We start from the raw sequence: 16,718 nt of genomic DNA, 5'->3' as shown, positions 1-16,718 counted from the left end.
AACTGGAGGCACTACTGTGCTTAACTATTCTTCTAGCAGTGGATCAGAGGTTCGGGCTGGGAGAGCTGCATTTCTCTTTGTTGTCGTCAGCCTCCCTTTGTATTTTAATCGCTACCTTTCCCCAGCATAATAAGTCTGTGTTAAGCCCCTGACAAAAAAAGAAAAAAAGACTACATTGAAAGAAACTAAGCAACAGTGTACATTAGCTGCTGATCTTTTGTGTGTGTGTGTGTGTGTGTGTGTGTGTGTGTGTGTGTGTGTGTGTGTGGATTTATGCTTGCTTTGAATTTTTTTTAAGAAGACGGAATTGAATGTGGAAGGCAGATTCTGCCTTGCTTTTAGGGATGCCTGAAAGTGATAAGCTGTACTGTATTTTCTGATTGTGGCAGTGGCTCCATCCCATAAACCTAGTCTCCTTTTGGTAGTCATCTGACAAACTCATTGACAGATTAAGTCCATCACTATTAAAACTACAGAGATGGTTGTGGGCCGGGGGAGGGGGTATGAATGGGGAATGAATCAGCATTTTATCACAGTTCTGTAAGCTCTTATGGAAGTTGCAGGGCTTAGGGAAGGAACAGGTGAGCCCGGCAAGGAATGTGTCACGGTTGGAAAGAGAGGGATCAAAAGTGGTAGGTCTCGTGTTGAAAAAGTCAAGCTAGTTAAGGCTGCCCTCTACTGATCTGTTTGCCGAAATCAGTCTGCCGTTAGAAAAGGTATCTGTAAATTATTGTACAGCTAGAAGAGAGCTCGTAGGTCAAGTCCAGCCCGCTTTCAGAAGCAGGAATCTTATCTAGAGCAAAGGTCTAAAATGCCCCTGGATATACAGCTGGAAATGACTGCAGGCGGTCCTCTAGTCAACCCTCCTGCCTGGAGGACTGATGCCGTTTGCCCTAATATAGACCAACTGATTGCATTCGTCTCCTTACTAAGCTGCTTTATGCAGTTGGTTCATATCGCTTCAAAGACAAAAACATGAACAGCTTCGGGCATTCAATGATGTGGGAGAGGAAGGGTGCGTGTTTTATGTTTCCTGATTCTTGGCTCCTCCAGAACATCTGAAATGGAGAATTTTTGTATCTTCTGCATCTCCTTCATAGTGAACTGCACAAGTTGGAGGGATTGGTTGTAAGGTAATGCAGGGAACAGATCCTGTTACAGCTGACATCATACAGAACAACAACAGAGGAAATATTTTCTGTGGGAGTGGATGTATGAAGCAGTAGTCAGAACCCTCCGGGTGGTTGCAGAGCCTTTCCTGTTGGGTTGCTGGTCCCTAGAACTTGGGGTTTTTTTTTTTGGCTGATGTTTGAAATGATCTGTTGCTAGTATCCATGTATGAAGAACAAGCCTTTGCACCCATGCTGAAGAGACTAGCAGGATGGAGACAATTATTCCATGTCTCTGACCCATGGCTTGTTTGTCACTGCACTATGCCACCTGGTACTTGGCTTGTTTCTGGTCTCCGTTTTTCTTGGTATGCTAGCCTTAGTCCTGGCACTGACACCAGTTAAGACATAATTCCTCTTTTCCTGTCACATGAGTCCAATGTCACTTATTTCCTGTCTTTATTTCTTGTCATACTTTCCACTCAGTGGATTCCCATGCTCATTGAGTCCTGAGTCTGGAAAGGTTGAAGACATTGTATTTTAAGACCAAATTGCAATTTATACTTGTTATGACCTCTTTCTTTCTCTTGGGTAGATTTGGTCTTTAAGCCTTTTATTCTCGCCCCTCTTGATAGATTGCTGCCACCAGGAATTAAATTCCAGAATAATTTAAATTTCTCCTTTTAATAATGTGCCCAAGGGTCAAGCTTTTTCGTGGCACTATGTGGCCCTGAGGAAAGGAATGGGATATAGGAATGTCAGATACTCTGAGGAAAAAAAAAACAAAGTACACTTTTATTTTTATAAGAAGGGTATCGGTTTTATATTATTTCTAAAACTTGATGGTTTCAAAAGAGTAGTTCTCAATTCTTAAAGTTATTTTACTTAAACCCAGTCACATAGATCTTCTCTCAGGCGTCAGACACAGTTTGCCTGCTTTTGATATTAATTTCTCTCTCAATTACAAGTAAGACCTTTTCTCAGGCGCACACACAGTTTGCCTGCTTTCTCCTGACTGAATGTTCTTTCACAAACACACAGTTCAGGCTTCCACACAGGTTATATTTTCTCAGACAACATAAACAAGCTTAGGCTGCACACAGCTTGCCTGCTTTCTCCTGACTAAATATTTCTCTCAGAACTGCTTAAAAATGCTCAGGCTGCACACAGCTTGCCTGCTAATGGCAGACTCAATAGTTTTCTCAGAAATGCTTAAACATGCTAAGGCTGCACACAGCTTGCCTCTCTTGCCCTGACTGAATCTTTTCTCTCCGCTCTCAGTCTCAAACTACCTTCACTCTGCCCACACTCTCAGCCATCAACCAGTCATCTCACTCACTCATCCCTCTCTTTCACCCCCACTCTTCATCTATACCACACCAAGCATTTAAAGACACATGCACACATGTACTTAAAACCCTTACGATACTAATTTTGTGTTTGGGCTAATTGTGATAGGTAAAGGTAGTCCTCTCTGCAAGCACTGAGTCATTACTGACCCATGGGGGCGGGGGGGATGACGCATCATAACGTTTTCTTGTTAGACTTTTTGTTAGGGGTGGTTTGCCATTGCCTTCCCCAATCATCTACACTTTACTCCCAGGAAACTGGGTACTAATGGTGATAAATCTACTCTTTTTTTTTAAATACAGGCTTACTTCCCCAGCTTATTGGTGTTGCTCCAGAAAAAGCTATTAAGCTTACAGTAAGTGTATTGTTTTTTAAAATAATGTAAGGTAACTCATCGCTGTATTGTCGAAGGCTTTCACGGCCGGAGAACGATGGCTGTTGTGGGTTTTCCGGGCTGTATTGCCGTGGTCTTGGCATTGTAGTTCCTGACGTTTCGCCAGCAGCTGTGGCTGGCATCTTCAGAGGTGTAGCACCAAAAGACAGAGATCTCTCTGTGAGAGATCTCTGTCTTTTGGTGCTACACCTCTGAAGATGCCAGCCACAGCTGCTGGTGAAACGTCAGGAACTACAATGCCAAGACCACGGCAATACAGCCCGGAAACCCACAACAGCCATCTAACTCATCACTGTTTGTTGCTTTCTTTTGTAAAATTTACATTAGAGAAACACACAAATGTTTCTCACATGATCTCTGTCCTTTTAAGAACTGCTAAGCTCTGGTTTTCATTTTGTTTTCAGATGTTTTGAATGTGTTGCTGAAAGTGTGTGTGAGGAAAAATGGAAAATGACATGAGGGTATTATTTATGTCTTTATATTAGGTTAATGACTTTGTCAGAGACAAATTCACGCAGAGAGATGGTTCCATTCCGCTGTTTGCAGAGATCCTTGCTGGAAGCTGTGTAAGTATTGCTGTTGGGAAAGCCGAGTGTGCTCCCAATGCATGTCTGTCAGAACAACAGCCTGAATATAGCAAATATATAGCTGTGTCATGGGAACGTCTGCCACAATTTCAAGACAAGGGTCCCACTCATCACTTTCTGGGTACTCACTGGGATTTTTTTTTTTGCAGTTGGCTGCTACTCAGAGTTGGTTACACAGCAAAGCAGAGCCTACCTCTGACAGCGCACAACTGCTGTTAGAAATGCCAACTGTTTCTAAACAGAGCTGATTCCGCACGGCTTACCTGAAGCCAGAACGTTGCGGGGCGTTGCAGAACATGCCAGCAAAAATGCAAAAGATCGCGTTTTCTTGCGATGTTGCGCAAAACTCGCGCGAGAAAACACGATCTTCTGTGTTTTTGCCGGCATGTTCTGCAACGTCCTGGCTTCAGGTAAGCCGTGCGGAATCGGCCCAGTTCTAGTTATAAATGTTGGCTGGCCTGGGGTGGAATGAGGAGAGTCTGAACATGCTGCCAAAGGGACTTCATGTATACTTTTGGGTGGGGGGCAGGAATGTTGGTTTTGGGTTTTAAAAGTGATGAGTTTTAAAATATTCTGCGTAACAGATCAAGTGTGTTAAATATGCTTATGCATAATTTAGCTGCTTCCAGTCTTTGTCAAGACGGCATTAATTTTGCAATAATGCGACGTCCAAAGACTGACTTCCCTGTCAGAGGCTGAAGTATATTTTTAACTTTTCTCAGGCTTGGGAGTCACGTGTAGCTCTTTGACATGCCACCAATGACTGTTCAGAGCTCCGTCCCCCAAAGTGGTACCTCTTCCTTGTCCCAGGACAGTGAGCAAGGCCCACTAGGGCTTATGATTGGCAGATAGCTGCCACTTTGAAACAGTTGCCATCACAAGAACTCTGAAGAACGGGTAAGCTACAAGCCTTCCTGAACTGCGGACCTCCTACCAGGAATGGAAGTAAAGAGCCAGACCCTTTTTTTAAAAAAAACTTCTCCAGTACACTCCTTAGCAGAGTTACTCCAGTCTAAGCCCATTGACTTCAGTGGGCTTAGACTGGAGTAACTCTTCTTAGGATTGCACTGTTCACTGTGGTCTGTTGTTTGCAGTCAGGAGGAGAGCAAGCTGGCGACAGAAGAGAAAGTACAACTGTGGCAGCCACCCGGGAAGAGAGTAAAATAGCTTCCATGAGGTGGTGGTGGTGATGGGTTTGCCTCCCCTTTCTCCACGGCTAGTGTGCTGTCCTCTGAGATCCTTGGCTTTCACTCTCACGTGAGCGGCTGTGTCTCATGCTGAGAACAGAGTGAAAAGGCAAGGGAGGAAGTGCTTTCCCTCACTCTGGATGCAGAGAGGCTGGCCAAGGTTCACCATAGATGCGGACAGGCAACCTCCATGCTCCAAGGTACTTATAGGTCTGCAAGGTAAGATGGGAACCTCAGAGAGAGCACCACTGCTGTAGGGGAAAGAACTTAGCGGAGGTAAAAGCAGCTCAAATGTGGCTTTTTTCCAGTGAGAAACCAGCCATGGAGGAAAGGGTTAAAGTCTCCTCCCTGTGGCCTTCTCCTTCTTCATCAAGCAATCCCAGAGGCTGTATTTCTTGAAGGAAAATGTTTCAGATAAATGCTGGAGAGGAGGGGGGGAGAAAGACACATGTATTTGAGCCTTCAACAAACAGCATTGCCACCTCCCGATTCTGGGACAGTTTCTTTACCTTTAAGACCTGAATCAAAGAGGCTATATCAGACACGGCTTCTCTCGTCGTGGCAGCAAAGTGCTGGGCTGGATTATGTGTGGCGGTGCGGTCCCTTCGAAGCCTGTCTTTAAAGGTATCGGAGCCCACCGGGGCCTGGACCCAGGAACCCTCATTACTTTCCGTCGAGAACAGGGCAGACTCCAATCTCTTTAGCCTTGTTGCAAAACTTCGGGCAAGAAGACTTGTTGACCTTTGCCGTTTCCGCAGTTCAAGAGGCAGCTCCAGAGCGATGCCACTTTTGGCTTTGCCTGATTAAGAGTGGCAGTGCTGTAGATACAGAGCCTGCTCCTGTCAGGGGGAGAATTCACATTTGGGAAAACAGTAACTCGGGTTTTGAACAAGTAAGCAAGTTCTGTCCATATCTCAAATAAAACCTAATCTTGTTCCTCGAGGTCCATTAGAAGCAGCTCCAGGTGAATATATAAGAAACTCTTTAACTCGGCAAATCAATGCAGCTCAAAGATCTGACACATCTGGTCACTTTTTTCTTGCCTGCTAAAGATTATGGGATCTGTTGTGGCTTTACGGGGAAGTCTGTACAGCCTGAGACAGTATAATTATTTATGAAAATATATGCACATTTAAATTAGACTGAGTACCCTTTTTTGTAAAAAATTGCTTGAGGATGTTTTCAGGTATGCATTCATTAGGATATTTCCCCCCCTGCTGTGACATGTGTTTAGCAGGAACGTTTGTAATTTCTGTTTGGTAATGAAATCTAAATAATCAATGTTGCAATATCATTTTGTACCAAAATATATTTCATGCACCGCAAAGCCAGCATAAAATACTATCTCTGGGTTTTTTCCCCCCAATGAGGTTTAGACCCAAATGTCATTGTTGCCACCCTGAGATGTTCAAGGAGTCTAATCCTTTCTTGATCCACAATCTTGCCCCTTTTTTCCTTCTTAAAGTAAGGTAGGGCCACAAATAGCCTTCATCCTCAGTAGGTGGGCCAGACTCTCCCCTGCCGGTTTGCACCTTCACTAAAGGGAATGGGGCCATCGCAGCCAGGAAGGATCAAACTTCCTGGCTGAAGAAATGAGTCTCCCTTGTTTTCAGTGAACAATTACCCCATCCTAAGCAACTGGCTATGAGGAATTACAAAATTTTAAGGCTGACAATGAAGAAACTGAATTTGTTAAAGATTTTCTACTCCTTGGCTCAGTCATCAACCAGAAAGGAGACTGCGCCCAAGAAATCAGAAGGAGATTGAGAGTTGGAAGAGCAGCCATGAAGAAACTTGAAAAGATCCTTAAGGATTAGGATGTCTGTTTGGGGATCAAGATAATCCGCACTATGGTATTCCCCATTACTATGTATGGATGCGAAAGTTGGACAATGAAGAAACCTGACGGGAAGAAAGTAGATTAATTTGAAATGTGGTGCTGGAGGAGAGTTTTACGGATACCATGGATGGCAGAAAGACAAATAAATGGACTTTAGCTCAAATCAAGCCTGAATTCTTTCAAGAAGCTGAAAGGACAAGACTGAGGCTATCTTGCTTTGGTCACATCATGAAAAGACAAGACTCAGGGAAAGGACAATAATGCTAGGAAAAGTTGAAGGCCATAGGAAAAGAGTTGGACCCAAAATGAGATGGTTTGACTGTATAAAGGAAGCCATGTCCTCCAGTTTGCAAGATCTGAGCAAGGCTGTTAATGGTAGGATATTTTCTAGGTCTTTCATTCATAGGGTTGCCTTAAGTTGGAATTGATTTAATATCACATATCACATAACACACACAGAGTACCTCCTGTCTGGGTGGCAGGACGCCATCCAACTTTACCAGCTGGAAGGTGGAGTTCGGTGGCAGCAATATAAGCCTTTCCTTTCTTCTTCACGATGTCAGCGGACAGCCAGGACAGAACCCTCTTGTGCTACCAGCCAGGTGGTGCTCTGTTGGGATGGCACCAGCCTGTCCTCTCTTGGTCAAGAGTGAGGCTGGCCTGGTACCCCCCTCCCAGCCACAGTGTGACCAGGGTGGGCTTGCTGGGGATGGGGCTGCAGGGATGTCTCCTGAGGAAAGAAGCAACCTAGCAGGCATCTAGAGGTGGCAGGGCTGTGAGCTGTGAGCAGGTCTGGCCTCTGAAATAAGAGGCAGCCCTGCAGATGGGCAAAGGCATCTGGCATAATGCCAAATGAATCTCATGGGAGAAAACCTGCCCAAGCCAATGAGAGCTTTCCTCCAATCTCCAGGACTTCCAGGGTGGGTTAGAAATGGCTAAGAGGGTGTGGCATCCCACTCTTTATTTAAAGAGTGCCCCAAAGCAGGCCAGAGTGGTAGTGGATCCTGCTTAGTGCACTGGGGAGTGGAGATCACAAAGAGGAGGAGGATCCTGGTGTGGCAACCCTCTTCTCACTGAGATCTAGCGGGACCCCACAGAAGCTAAAGGGAGATAGCAAGATTTCTGCTTAAATATCTGTTTTATTAAATGAGAAACGATTGTCACGAATTTGCTTCTTGTTACTCATACTTACCTGTCCCAGGTGGCTGACATCTTAGTCCTTCAATGACTGTGTCATTGTTTTAAAAAAAGTTTCCTTTTATAGCATTTCTTCTCAGGCACCTAAAGCTTGAATGAGTTTAATGTATAATTGGTGAGAAAAAAACCTCCCAAAGCAACTGTTGCCTGTAGTATCCTTTTTCCCCTCAACCAGGACCAACCAAAATATGTGGATCCAGCTTTTGAGTCTCCAAAGCTCTTCATCAGGCTGGATGTTCAGCACAAGTTTTCCCCTGTCCAAAGATTTCAGTCCATTACAGAGTAGCCCATAATGCAGTCAGTTGAGTTTTATGGTGGGATACACAATCTGTTGCAGAATTAATTGGCTTCCCCGATGCTGAGAGCAGAATGAGGTTTCAAGATGCATCAGAACATATTTAGATGCAGAAGCAAAAAACTGGCCATTATCTCCTAGGAATATCAAAATAATTAATTCTGAGGAGACATCTATAGCACATCTTGTATGTTTCCCAGTCTGTAGGCTGGGAACTATTTAACCACATCCCTGAAACATCTTTTTCTTTCCTTCCCGCTCCTCTCTCCTGTGTGTATGTGCGTGCGTGCGTGCGTGCGTGTGTGTGTGTGTGTGTGAGAGAGAGAGAGAGAGAGAGAAACAGCCAACCTGATGAAGAATTCTAGGGAACTACAAAGTTCACCGAGGTGTCTTTTTTGCGGGGGGGGGGGTGATATTTTTGGTTGGTCCCAACAAAAAACAGGTTACCATTTGGCATCTTTTTCAATGGACTAGTAGGGCTGCCTGCAATCTTTTGTGTGAGAGAGTAGGCGTAAAGAGCTAATCCTGTCCTGTGAAAATATAAGTGAAAGTACATGGACGTCTTTTTGTTCTTTTTAACTGATTTGTTCTAAAAGTTGCTCTTGCAGTCACTTGTGGGGGTTGGGGGTTGGTCCAGGACGTAGCTAGCTGTTCCAAGCAAGAGGAAGCAGAATGGGGCTGGCAGTAGGTGCCCCCCCAACCCCTGATCTGTGGCCTCTGCCTCACGGGTGGAATTGGAAAGGGCAAGAGGTTTCCTGTTGCGGGGTCATCTGTGCATTTCCTCCAGCCTCTGGCATGTCAAGGAGTGTTTGCTCTGGGATCTCAAACTGCATCCCTTCTCTTATAACCTTTGCTGTCGGGTTGAGGGTTTTTTTAATATTTGTTCGTTGTGGAGAATTTTATTTTACGTGACATTAAGTTTAAACAGGGAGCATGACTTGTTCATACTTCTGATCTCGTATGAATAACCTCCATTCAGAATCAAGTTTGTCATTTGTTGCTGGAAAGGTGTCTGTCATAATTTAGGGCTATGTTTTGCTATGTACAACAAATGGCTGAGCTTTTTTAAAAAAAAATGGGCTAGTTGTTGTGCAGGCTTTTTGAATGGGGCTCTTGTGCATTTATATGACAACCCCTCATAATCCTACTTCTGCTTCCTCCCCACAGAAAAAGAGTGTTGCTTCCTTTTTTTGGCACCAGTTTTTCCGTGTTGTTCCCTCTTTGGATGAGAACTAAAATCTCCTCTTTCTCTTTCCGCTTTAAATACACATCCATCTGGAACACTATGAAAAGGCTTTGGTGCTGCCGTGTTGCCATTGCTGCAGTTTGGGCGTTCATGGGGTCCCGTTATTGTGTTGGCATTCTGTGGAACCCAGGAGCATCATGGGAAATCTCCAGAGGGCTTAGAATGCCACCTTTGCTACTAGAGCATAACATTATGCAAAACAACAAGACCTTCAGGAGATGTCTCATAATACACTGCCTCTAATCTTGCAAGGACACGCAGGTGTAGACTCACGTGTGGAGCTATACTTATGGCTGGATTCCAGCATCACTGTTGTAGTTTGTAGCTTTGACAGCACTGATCACCTTTGGGGGGGTTGATAGTGGAGTGAATGCAGGTCCCCCCTTGATCAGGTAACTAGTCCTTTTGGAGTTGGTGGCTCATTCCCCCTGTGGGGTGGCTATGCTGGCATAGATCTTCACTGCATGTTGCTATATGCAAGGATACTTTGACAACTGTATGTACAAGTGGGAAAGAAGTGCACTGGAGGTTTGGGGAAGGGTCGTGGCTCAGTGGGAGAGCAGCTGCTTTGCATGCAGAAGATCTCAAGTTCAGTCCCCAGCATCTCAGATAAAACCTCTAGCTGAGACTTTGCAGTGCTGCTGCCAGTCAGAGAAGACAATCATGACCTTAGTCGAGTAAGGGTCTGACTCAGTATAAGGTGGCTTGGTGTGTTTCCTCTGGCCAACAAGCAAGCAACTTCCATTCTAACAGAACTGCATTTTTCAGCGGGATGATTGACTGTAGTAAAAACTTTCAGAATCTGCCCCGCTGCACGTTGACTTTCTGTTGCCCGTGCACATAGTTAGGACTATGTGTGTTTGTCCTAAAACTGCATCTTTATTTCATTTTAACCTCACCCATCTTCCACGGAACTTGGGCAACATAAACAATTTCCCTCCTGTTTTATCCTCACCACAACTCTCAGGTTCAGCTGAGAAAGGGAGGGAGAGGGAGAGACAGGGACTTGGCAAAAGGTCACTTAGTGAACTTTGGGGCAGAGATTACTTTGAGCTTGGGGCTGTCAAGAGTCCAGTACTCTGAACACTACATCACACAGGATGTCTGGTGTAAGATACAGGCTACATTATGGCTGCATTCAGATGGCATGGTGAACCTCTGAGTTCAGTCCTATGGCTCCTCCTTTCCACCAAACTTTCCTCCAACAGAGAGAGAGACTTCCTTTCGAGGAAGAAATACTTTTCTCCATCAGAGGAGACCTTTCTCCGTCAGGAATGTCATTCCCCATTGCAGGATGCCTTTCTCTCTTCGAGAGCGGCTTCGCAAAAGAGAGTCATCGGTTTGTGACCTCTGACTTGCAGGGAAGGGGTTTATTTCCTTCCCACAAACTTCTAAACAGGGAAACGGGGAGAAGACGGGGCATGGCATGGACAAGCCGTGTTTGTGCCCATCATGTCATCTCAGTGCGGCCTCTGACAACATGTTGTACAGTGTTGGGTAGTGTCCAGGTCTGCCACAGGGACGTGGAAACAACCCACAACCCTTTTGGGAACTTAATTCCCGAGTCTACTGGGACCCAATTCATATTGAGGCCACAGTGCACATAGGGATGGGCCTTTCTGTGATGCCATTTTCCTGACCTGAAACGGCCCTGGGGGGCAGTCTTTGTGCTGTTGGAAAAATGTACATGCACTCCATCAGTATATGTGGCTCCCCCAGTGGGGCAGCAAAGAGCACCCGCTTGGATCATTTCAGGTCAGGAAAATGGTGAGGGAGAAGGCTTCCTGTCTGTGTGTGGTAGTCCCAGCCTGATTTGGCACCCTACATACCTGCAAATTGAGTTCATAGCAGGGAACTCGCAGGGTATGCCTTAGAAGAAGCCCTCGTGGTGGAGCTGGACATGAATACGAGGTCTGGTTAGGCCCACATGACACACAACTGACACACAACCCCTCTGCAATACATTTATTCATTGAAACGCATTCCCTCAGCCAGAGCTGCGTTTTTCTATTGTTCTGTTCCTTTTAAAGAGCTTGATGTTGATTGAGTAGATACAAAAACATTTCAACCACTTTTCAACAAAGAAACAGGGAAAGTTAATTGGACCCAAATTGACTTCTCTTTAGAAAAATAAATACATGTTTATGAATTGCTCTATTTGATTTTCCTTATTGGGTTATTTTTTTGCCGGCCCTGCAGGAATTCTAATTTCTAAATGATTAAAAATAAAACCTAAACAAAGCCAGGCGATCAAAGCAAAATTTCCCTGTATATGTAGGCACAACAATCATCTTGCATTGGAGAACTGAATTCCTCTTCCTCTTAAGGATTTTGTGTGTGTAGAGTGGTGGCGGCTTTCTATAGCAGTAGTTGAAACCAAGTAGTAGCGAGATCTATGCATTTCTAATCGATTTTGTTTTCTAATGACAGGAAGAAAAATAACTATTTTTGCTGAAAACTTGTGCTGACAATAGGTTATCTGGCTCTAAATGACCCCCCCCCACACACACACACACAGCCAACTCCCACCCCCCCAGCTTGAATAATAGGACAGAGGAGACTTAGGGTTGGAGCCCAAACCATCAGCTGCTGATGGAAGGCGCTTCCAGCAAGAGTGTCTGAGGCCTTTGCTTATTCCACTCTCCTGCTTTGTCCCTGCCCCCCCCCCCGCCCCAAACTGTTCCCAAGAGAGAGCAGCAGTTCAGGGCACACACGGTGCTTCCACCAAGGGCTCAAGTTTTTCCACGCACTGCTGTCTGGTGCCATCTGCGCTGTTCCTCCCCACAGGAGACTGTTCCACTACAGGCTGTTCCTCCACCTGCTGACTCCCCACCCCTTGACTGCTCAGGCCTGAAATGGAGCCGCTGCCTGTTGCTGCCTGTGCTGCTGCTTGCCAAGGGAGACTGTTCCACTCTGTCAGTCGTGGATTGCGATTGCTCTTCTTTTGGTAAGCTGCTTTGAGTCCTGTTTTGCAGGAGAGAAGCAGAATGATAAATAAGTAAATAAAAATGAGTCGCCGGGGTTGTGGGGGCAGGATCTGTTCTCTCAATGGAGTGCCGCTAGTAAAACCGTGGATCTGGCAGGTAGTATGTTAGGCTAGGACCCTGTCTTGTGACACTGAAGCAACATTATTCCATTGTGTGGGCCTGCCCAGGTCATTTTTATCTCACTTCCCAGAAGGTCAGGGTTGCATCCGTGGTTCCCCCTTCCCAGCTATATCCTCGCAGCAGCCCTGTGAGATGAACAACACTCAGCCTAACCTTGAAGTCACCTAGCAAGCTCCTGTGACAGAGTGGAGATCTGAATCCGGGTCTGGCAGATCCTAGTTGGACACTCTAACCACCTTCCTGCACTGATTCCATGTGCAAAGCCTCCTGTTCCTTTAAGATGTTCTGCAACTGTCCCCCAGCTGTAGATTTTCCCCATTGCCAGTGTTTCCCTACACACAAGCTGAATGTTCCCTTTCCACACAGTGCAGCTTAGTGGAAGAGCCCCTGCTTTGCCTGCAGAAGGTCCCAGGTTCCGTCCCTGGCATCTCCAGTTAAAAAGGACCAGGCTTTTACCAGGTGATGTGAAAGACCTCCACCTGAGACCCTGGAGAGCTGCAGCCAGTGAGTGGACGGCCCTGACCTTGATGGTCCGATTCTGTATTAGGCACTTGATGTGAGCTGCTAATGCCTAGAAGAAATCCCAGTTTTCTCCAGCAAGAGGCAAGTAGAACCTGAACGTGCCTTCCCTTGCCCTCTGGAAGGCATGGGACTGTGTGTCAGCCCACATGTCTTCCTCTTTAAAAATTCCTTTCTATCAGGAAGGCTCCCTCTTCCAAACCATATTATATGGGAATGGGGTGCCATCGATCCCAGCTAGGTTTCTCTTGCCCTAACAGTCAAATCTCCTTTTCTTGTGGTCTGCAGAGGCTCAAAGAGGGCTTCATAGCACCGGGGATCAGTACTTAATAGCCCTGACAATCATTTTCCTTTACCATGAGAGCAACACAAGAGTATCTGACATTCAGGTGGTTGTAATTATGCTGCCAAGTTAACATTCTGGCTTTGTGCAGGCAGCTCATGTCTTTGGACTGTCTAGGGCCTTTGTGTCAAAGTAAAGACGCATCTCCGATGTATTGAGGAACAAGAACTCTGCGCTTAGAAGAGTCTTAGGCTTGCTGAGCTCTCAAGGGTGAGGATGATGTGTTGATTCACACTACCATTTATACCGCGTCTTGTGAGATCTCATTGTGGAACAGGCCTCGCAAATAGCAATATGTCCAGAATGTGTTTGTCTGGAGTATTTATAAGCGCTGAGTGCTCATAAAACACTCAGTGCAACCTTCCAGCTTTCTCCAACACGTTTGGGGGCTGCAGTTTGGGGGCTCTAGCCAAGTGGATTTTCAGTTTCCCACCTTCCTTTCTCTACTGTTAATCTACAGTTTCTGACGCCCAAACCTTCTTGTCAGTCTTTTACTGGGAAGTGGCGTGCACAGATTCTCATAATTATTATAATAAAAATATACACAGGAGAAAGAACCCTGTGCAGTTGTTTTAGGGCACTGACTTAAATCAGTGCATGGTTCGATCTTGGATTATTTTTCACCTCCCATCAATTTCCTTTCCGCAGAGCATCTCTGTGGTTCCCTTTAGTTCCATTTAAAATGTTTGCCTGCCATATCCTTTACGCAGTGCTTATCCTAGCAGTCTACCTGACCCTCCAAATAGACCTTACCTTTAAAGATTTCATCCTCACTTTTGACTCCTTCCTGAGCCTCATTGGGATCTGAATCCATAGGTGGGTCCCTGATCTCAGCAATACTTCTTTCTTTGCAAATGCCCTGCATTTTTCAGCCATTAGTTGAAGAATTCCATTGTCTTCCACATTTAGGAACAATTGCTGAGCTGATTTGTGCTTTTGGAGATGGAAGAAAGGGTAGTGCCCCTGATGGCAGAACACTTGCTTTGCCCCAGGTCTGCTCCAGAATCAATCTCCCGTATCACCAGTTGAAAGATTTCTGGCAGCAAAAGTGAGGAAATACTGGAAATCTTGCTAAGCACATTTTGGTGGCCCTGATGACCTGGACTGTTGGGATGATCAATGAGGACAGAAGTACACAAACAGAGGAAGTTAGAAAGGGACAGAGACTTTGGGGCAATGGTGCATAAACAGTAGAGCACTTGGTCATAAGACTGCACTGTCCAGACTAGAGTTGGGGGCACTGCATTCTTCAGTGTTCCCTGGGAGGAATGCTCATGGTATGGGAAGGGGTCTGTCAACACAGAAAAACATGGTACTAATGAAAACAGCAACGCTTGGAATCCTTTTTGCTGACCGTTTTTAAAAATGAGCTGCATTTGGTCATGAAGTGTCTCTTCTTCCGGTCTGTCCTGGGACAGCCACTGGACCTCATCACCTGCGGCTTCTGTAGACCAGCCTTGATACATCCAGGGTTCATGTAGAAGGGGGAGCATTCTCGACTCCTTTATTTCTTTCTAATCTAGACAAATGGGAGTGGAAAAGCTCCAGTGGGAGAAGCCGAAAGGTTTTTAACTACCTCAGAAGAGTGCTAACAAAGTTCAGCCACGTTTTTGTACCACACTCTGTTTTTTTTTAAAAAAAAACATTTTTGCAAACTGGTTGAATTTTGGCCAGAGCAGGCGAGTGTTTCAGAGTCGTTGGCAGAAGTCAAAAACGATCTGTTCTGTGATGACCCCTGCACTTTGCCATAAGTGAAAGGTGGTACCCGTAACGTACCAAGGGAAAGTCTAAACATGTCACTTCCCGGTACATTTACATGCTTCTGGAACTAAGCTGTCATGTTAAATCTCCCTGTGAAATTTTGAAATGTAGTGCTCTCTCTCTCTCTCTCTCTCTCTCTCTCTCTCTCTCTCTCTCTCTCTCTGACTGAATGTCTTAGGTTAAAATGCACAACTTGGAGCGAGAAGCTTACGCAGCCATATCCTGTGTGGGATGGCGCTTCTGCTCTGCTAATGAAATATAAAACAGCTTGACAGCTGTTAAATTTGTGTCATGCCCAGGCTGGAGAAATGGGTAATGTCAGTCTGTTTGTTTCTGTCTGTATCTCTGCTCCCCCCCTTACTGTAACAGATGTGTAATGGAGGTTGCGTCCATTATTCATTCTTAAACAATGACTTTCCAGTTAAAATGGTAAAAAGCTCTTGTACGCAAGGCTAAGAGCCCTGCCAATTATTTAAAGTAACTAAAACTAATTTTTATTCTGCTCACCTTTTTACCATCCAGCAGAAATGTTAAAACACTGACAAATGCCAGCGCAGCACCTTAATCACTTTCTACTTCTTCCGACAACCGTTCAGATAAATGAAGCCAGGTTGCACATTTTAAAAGATTATGTTTTTGTAAATGGTATGCCCTGGACTGTGGTGCACAACCAGAAAGATGGGAAGGTACCTCTGGGGTGTTTCCTACGAACGTTTGTCCACTGATCCAGGAGTGAGCAGTTTTTAGCATCCCAAGTGATGGATTTAGAGAGTCTGATTTTGAGCTGTCCCTTTTACACCCATCAGTGTCAGCAGTGGGATGTGTTAAGAATGGTTGTAGATCATGAAGAGGTTTATTGCTGACGTTCCAAGTTCTCATTTTCCAAACAGCTTCTGCTCAGAAGCTGTTATGGAAAAGAGAAAGGAAAAAGCCTAATCAGCTTCTGCTCTGTTGTCATGGGCAACTGGCCGATCAGATGCCTAATTTTCTCATCCCACACAAGCCGTATTTGTTAGTTCAGTGTCCTGCAGGCAAAGGGCCCATGAGAAGCCCTAGTTGTGCCTGGCCTGCTGCCATTTCTGAGCCGCTAGATAAGATGATACCTGAAGTTTCATCTTTCATCTTGAAAATTCCATAACAAAAATATGTTGAAAGTTATTAAAATAATGTCCGCAAGTATATCGTGAAACTGATTTTCACACCCCATTCAAATTGTGCCGAGTGTAAATGCCACATCACCCTACCCAGGTTACACTGCAAGCTTTGAGGAAGGCACAAATTAGTTTCTGCACTGAATGCCCCGTGTGCTTGCTCACGGGTGATGGAACCACCTGCCTGAGGACTCTCCAAAATAATAGTTTCCTTCACTCTTGATATTCGCTGGACTACCATACTTCTGATTCATCTAGCACAGCAAACTTTAGCCGCTGTCTATCAGTATTTTGCCTAGTAAATATGAATAGAACTTCATTGTAATTGGAAAAAAACTCCACAAGCCTGGTGTATGGGCGGGTGGTGATATGTTCTGTTTGGGGAAATTGCTTGATATTTTTTTTCTCTGTGGTCTCCATAGGCTGGAGCTTCGCAGGTCATCTTCACAAATCCCCTGGAGATTGTCAAGATTCGGTTGCAGGTAGCAGGAGAAATCACAACGGGCCCCCGAGTTCGTGCCCTGACTGTCCTGAAGGACTTGGGACTCTTTGGTCTGTATAAGGTACGTTTTCACTTTTCAGCACACATACGTACTCCAGTCTGTTTTGTATTACATTTACATGAAAGATCG

General features: G+C 45.2%; 1 protein-coding gene across 1 annotated transcript in view; it reads left to right on the top strand.

Annotated features, from left to right (window-relative positions):
- SLC25A12 (solute carrier family 25 member 12) overlaps positions 1 to 16,718 on the top strand; it is a 79,902-nt gene that overhangs the window by 48,887 nt on the left and 14,297 nt on the right. The window contains exons 12-14 of the mRNA XM_054971650.1: positions 2,762 to 2,814; positions 3,339 to 3,419; positions 16,509 to 16,649. Coding sequence (XP_054827625.1) covers positions 2,762 to 2,814; positions 3,339 to 3,419; positions 16,509 to 16,649 — 275 coding nt within the window. The remainder of the gene's footprint in view (positions 1 to 2,761; positions 2,815 to 3,338; positions 3,420 to 16,508; positions 16,650 to 16,718) is intronic.

The sequence above is a fragment of the Eublepharis macularius genome, chromosome 2 (assembly GCF_028583425.1).
Source record: "Eublepharis macularius isolate TG4126 chromosome 2, MPM_Emac_v1.0, whole genome shotgun sequence".
Classification (NCBI taxonomy): Eukaryota; Metazoa; Chordata; class Lepidosauria; order Squamata; family Eublepharidae; genus Eublepharis; species Eublepharis macularius.
Note: the sequence above shows the minus strand (reverse complement) of the source record. Positions and strands in the feature narration are given on the sequence as shown.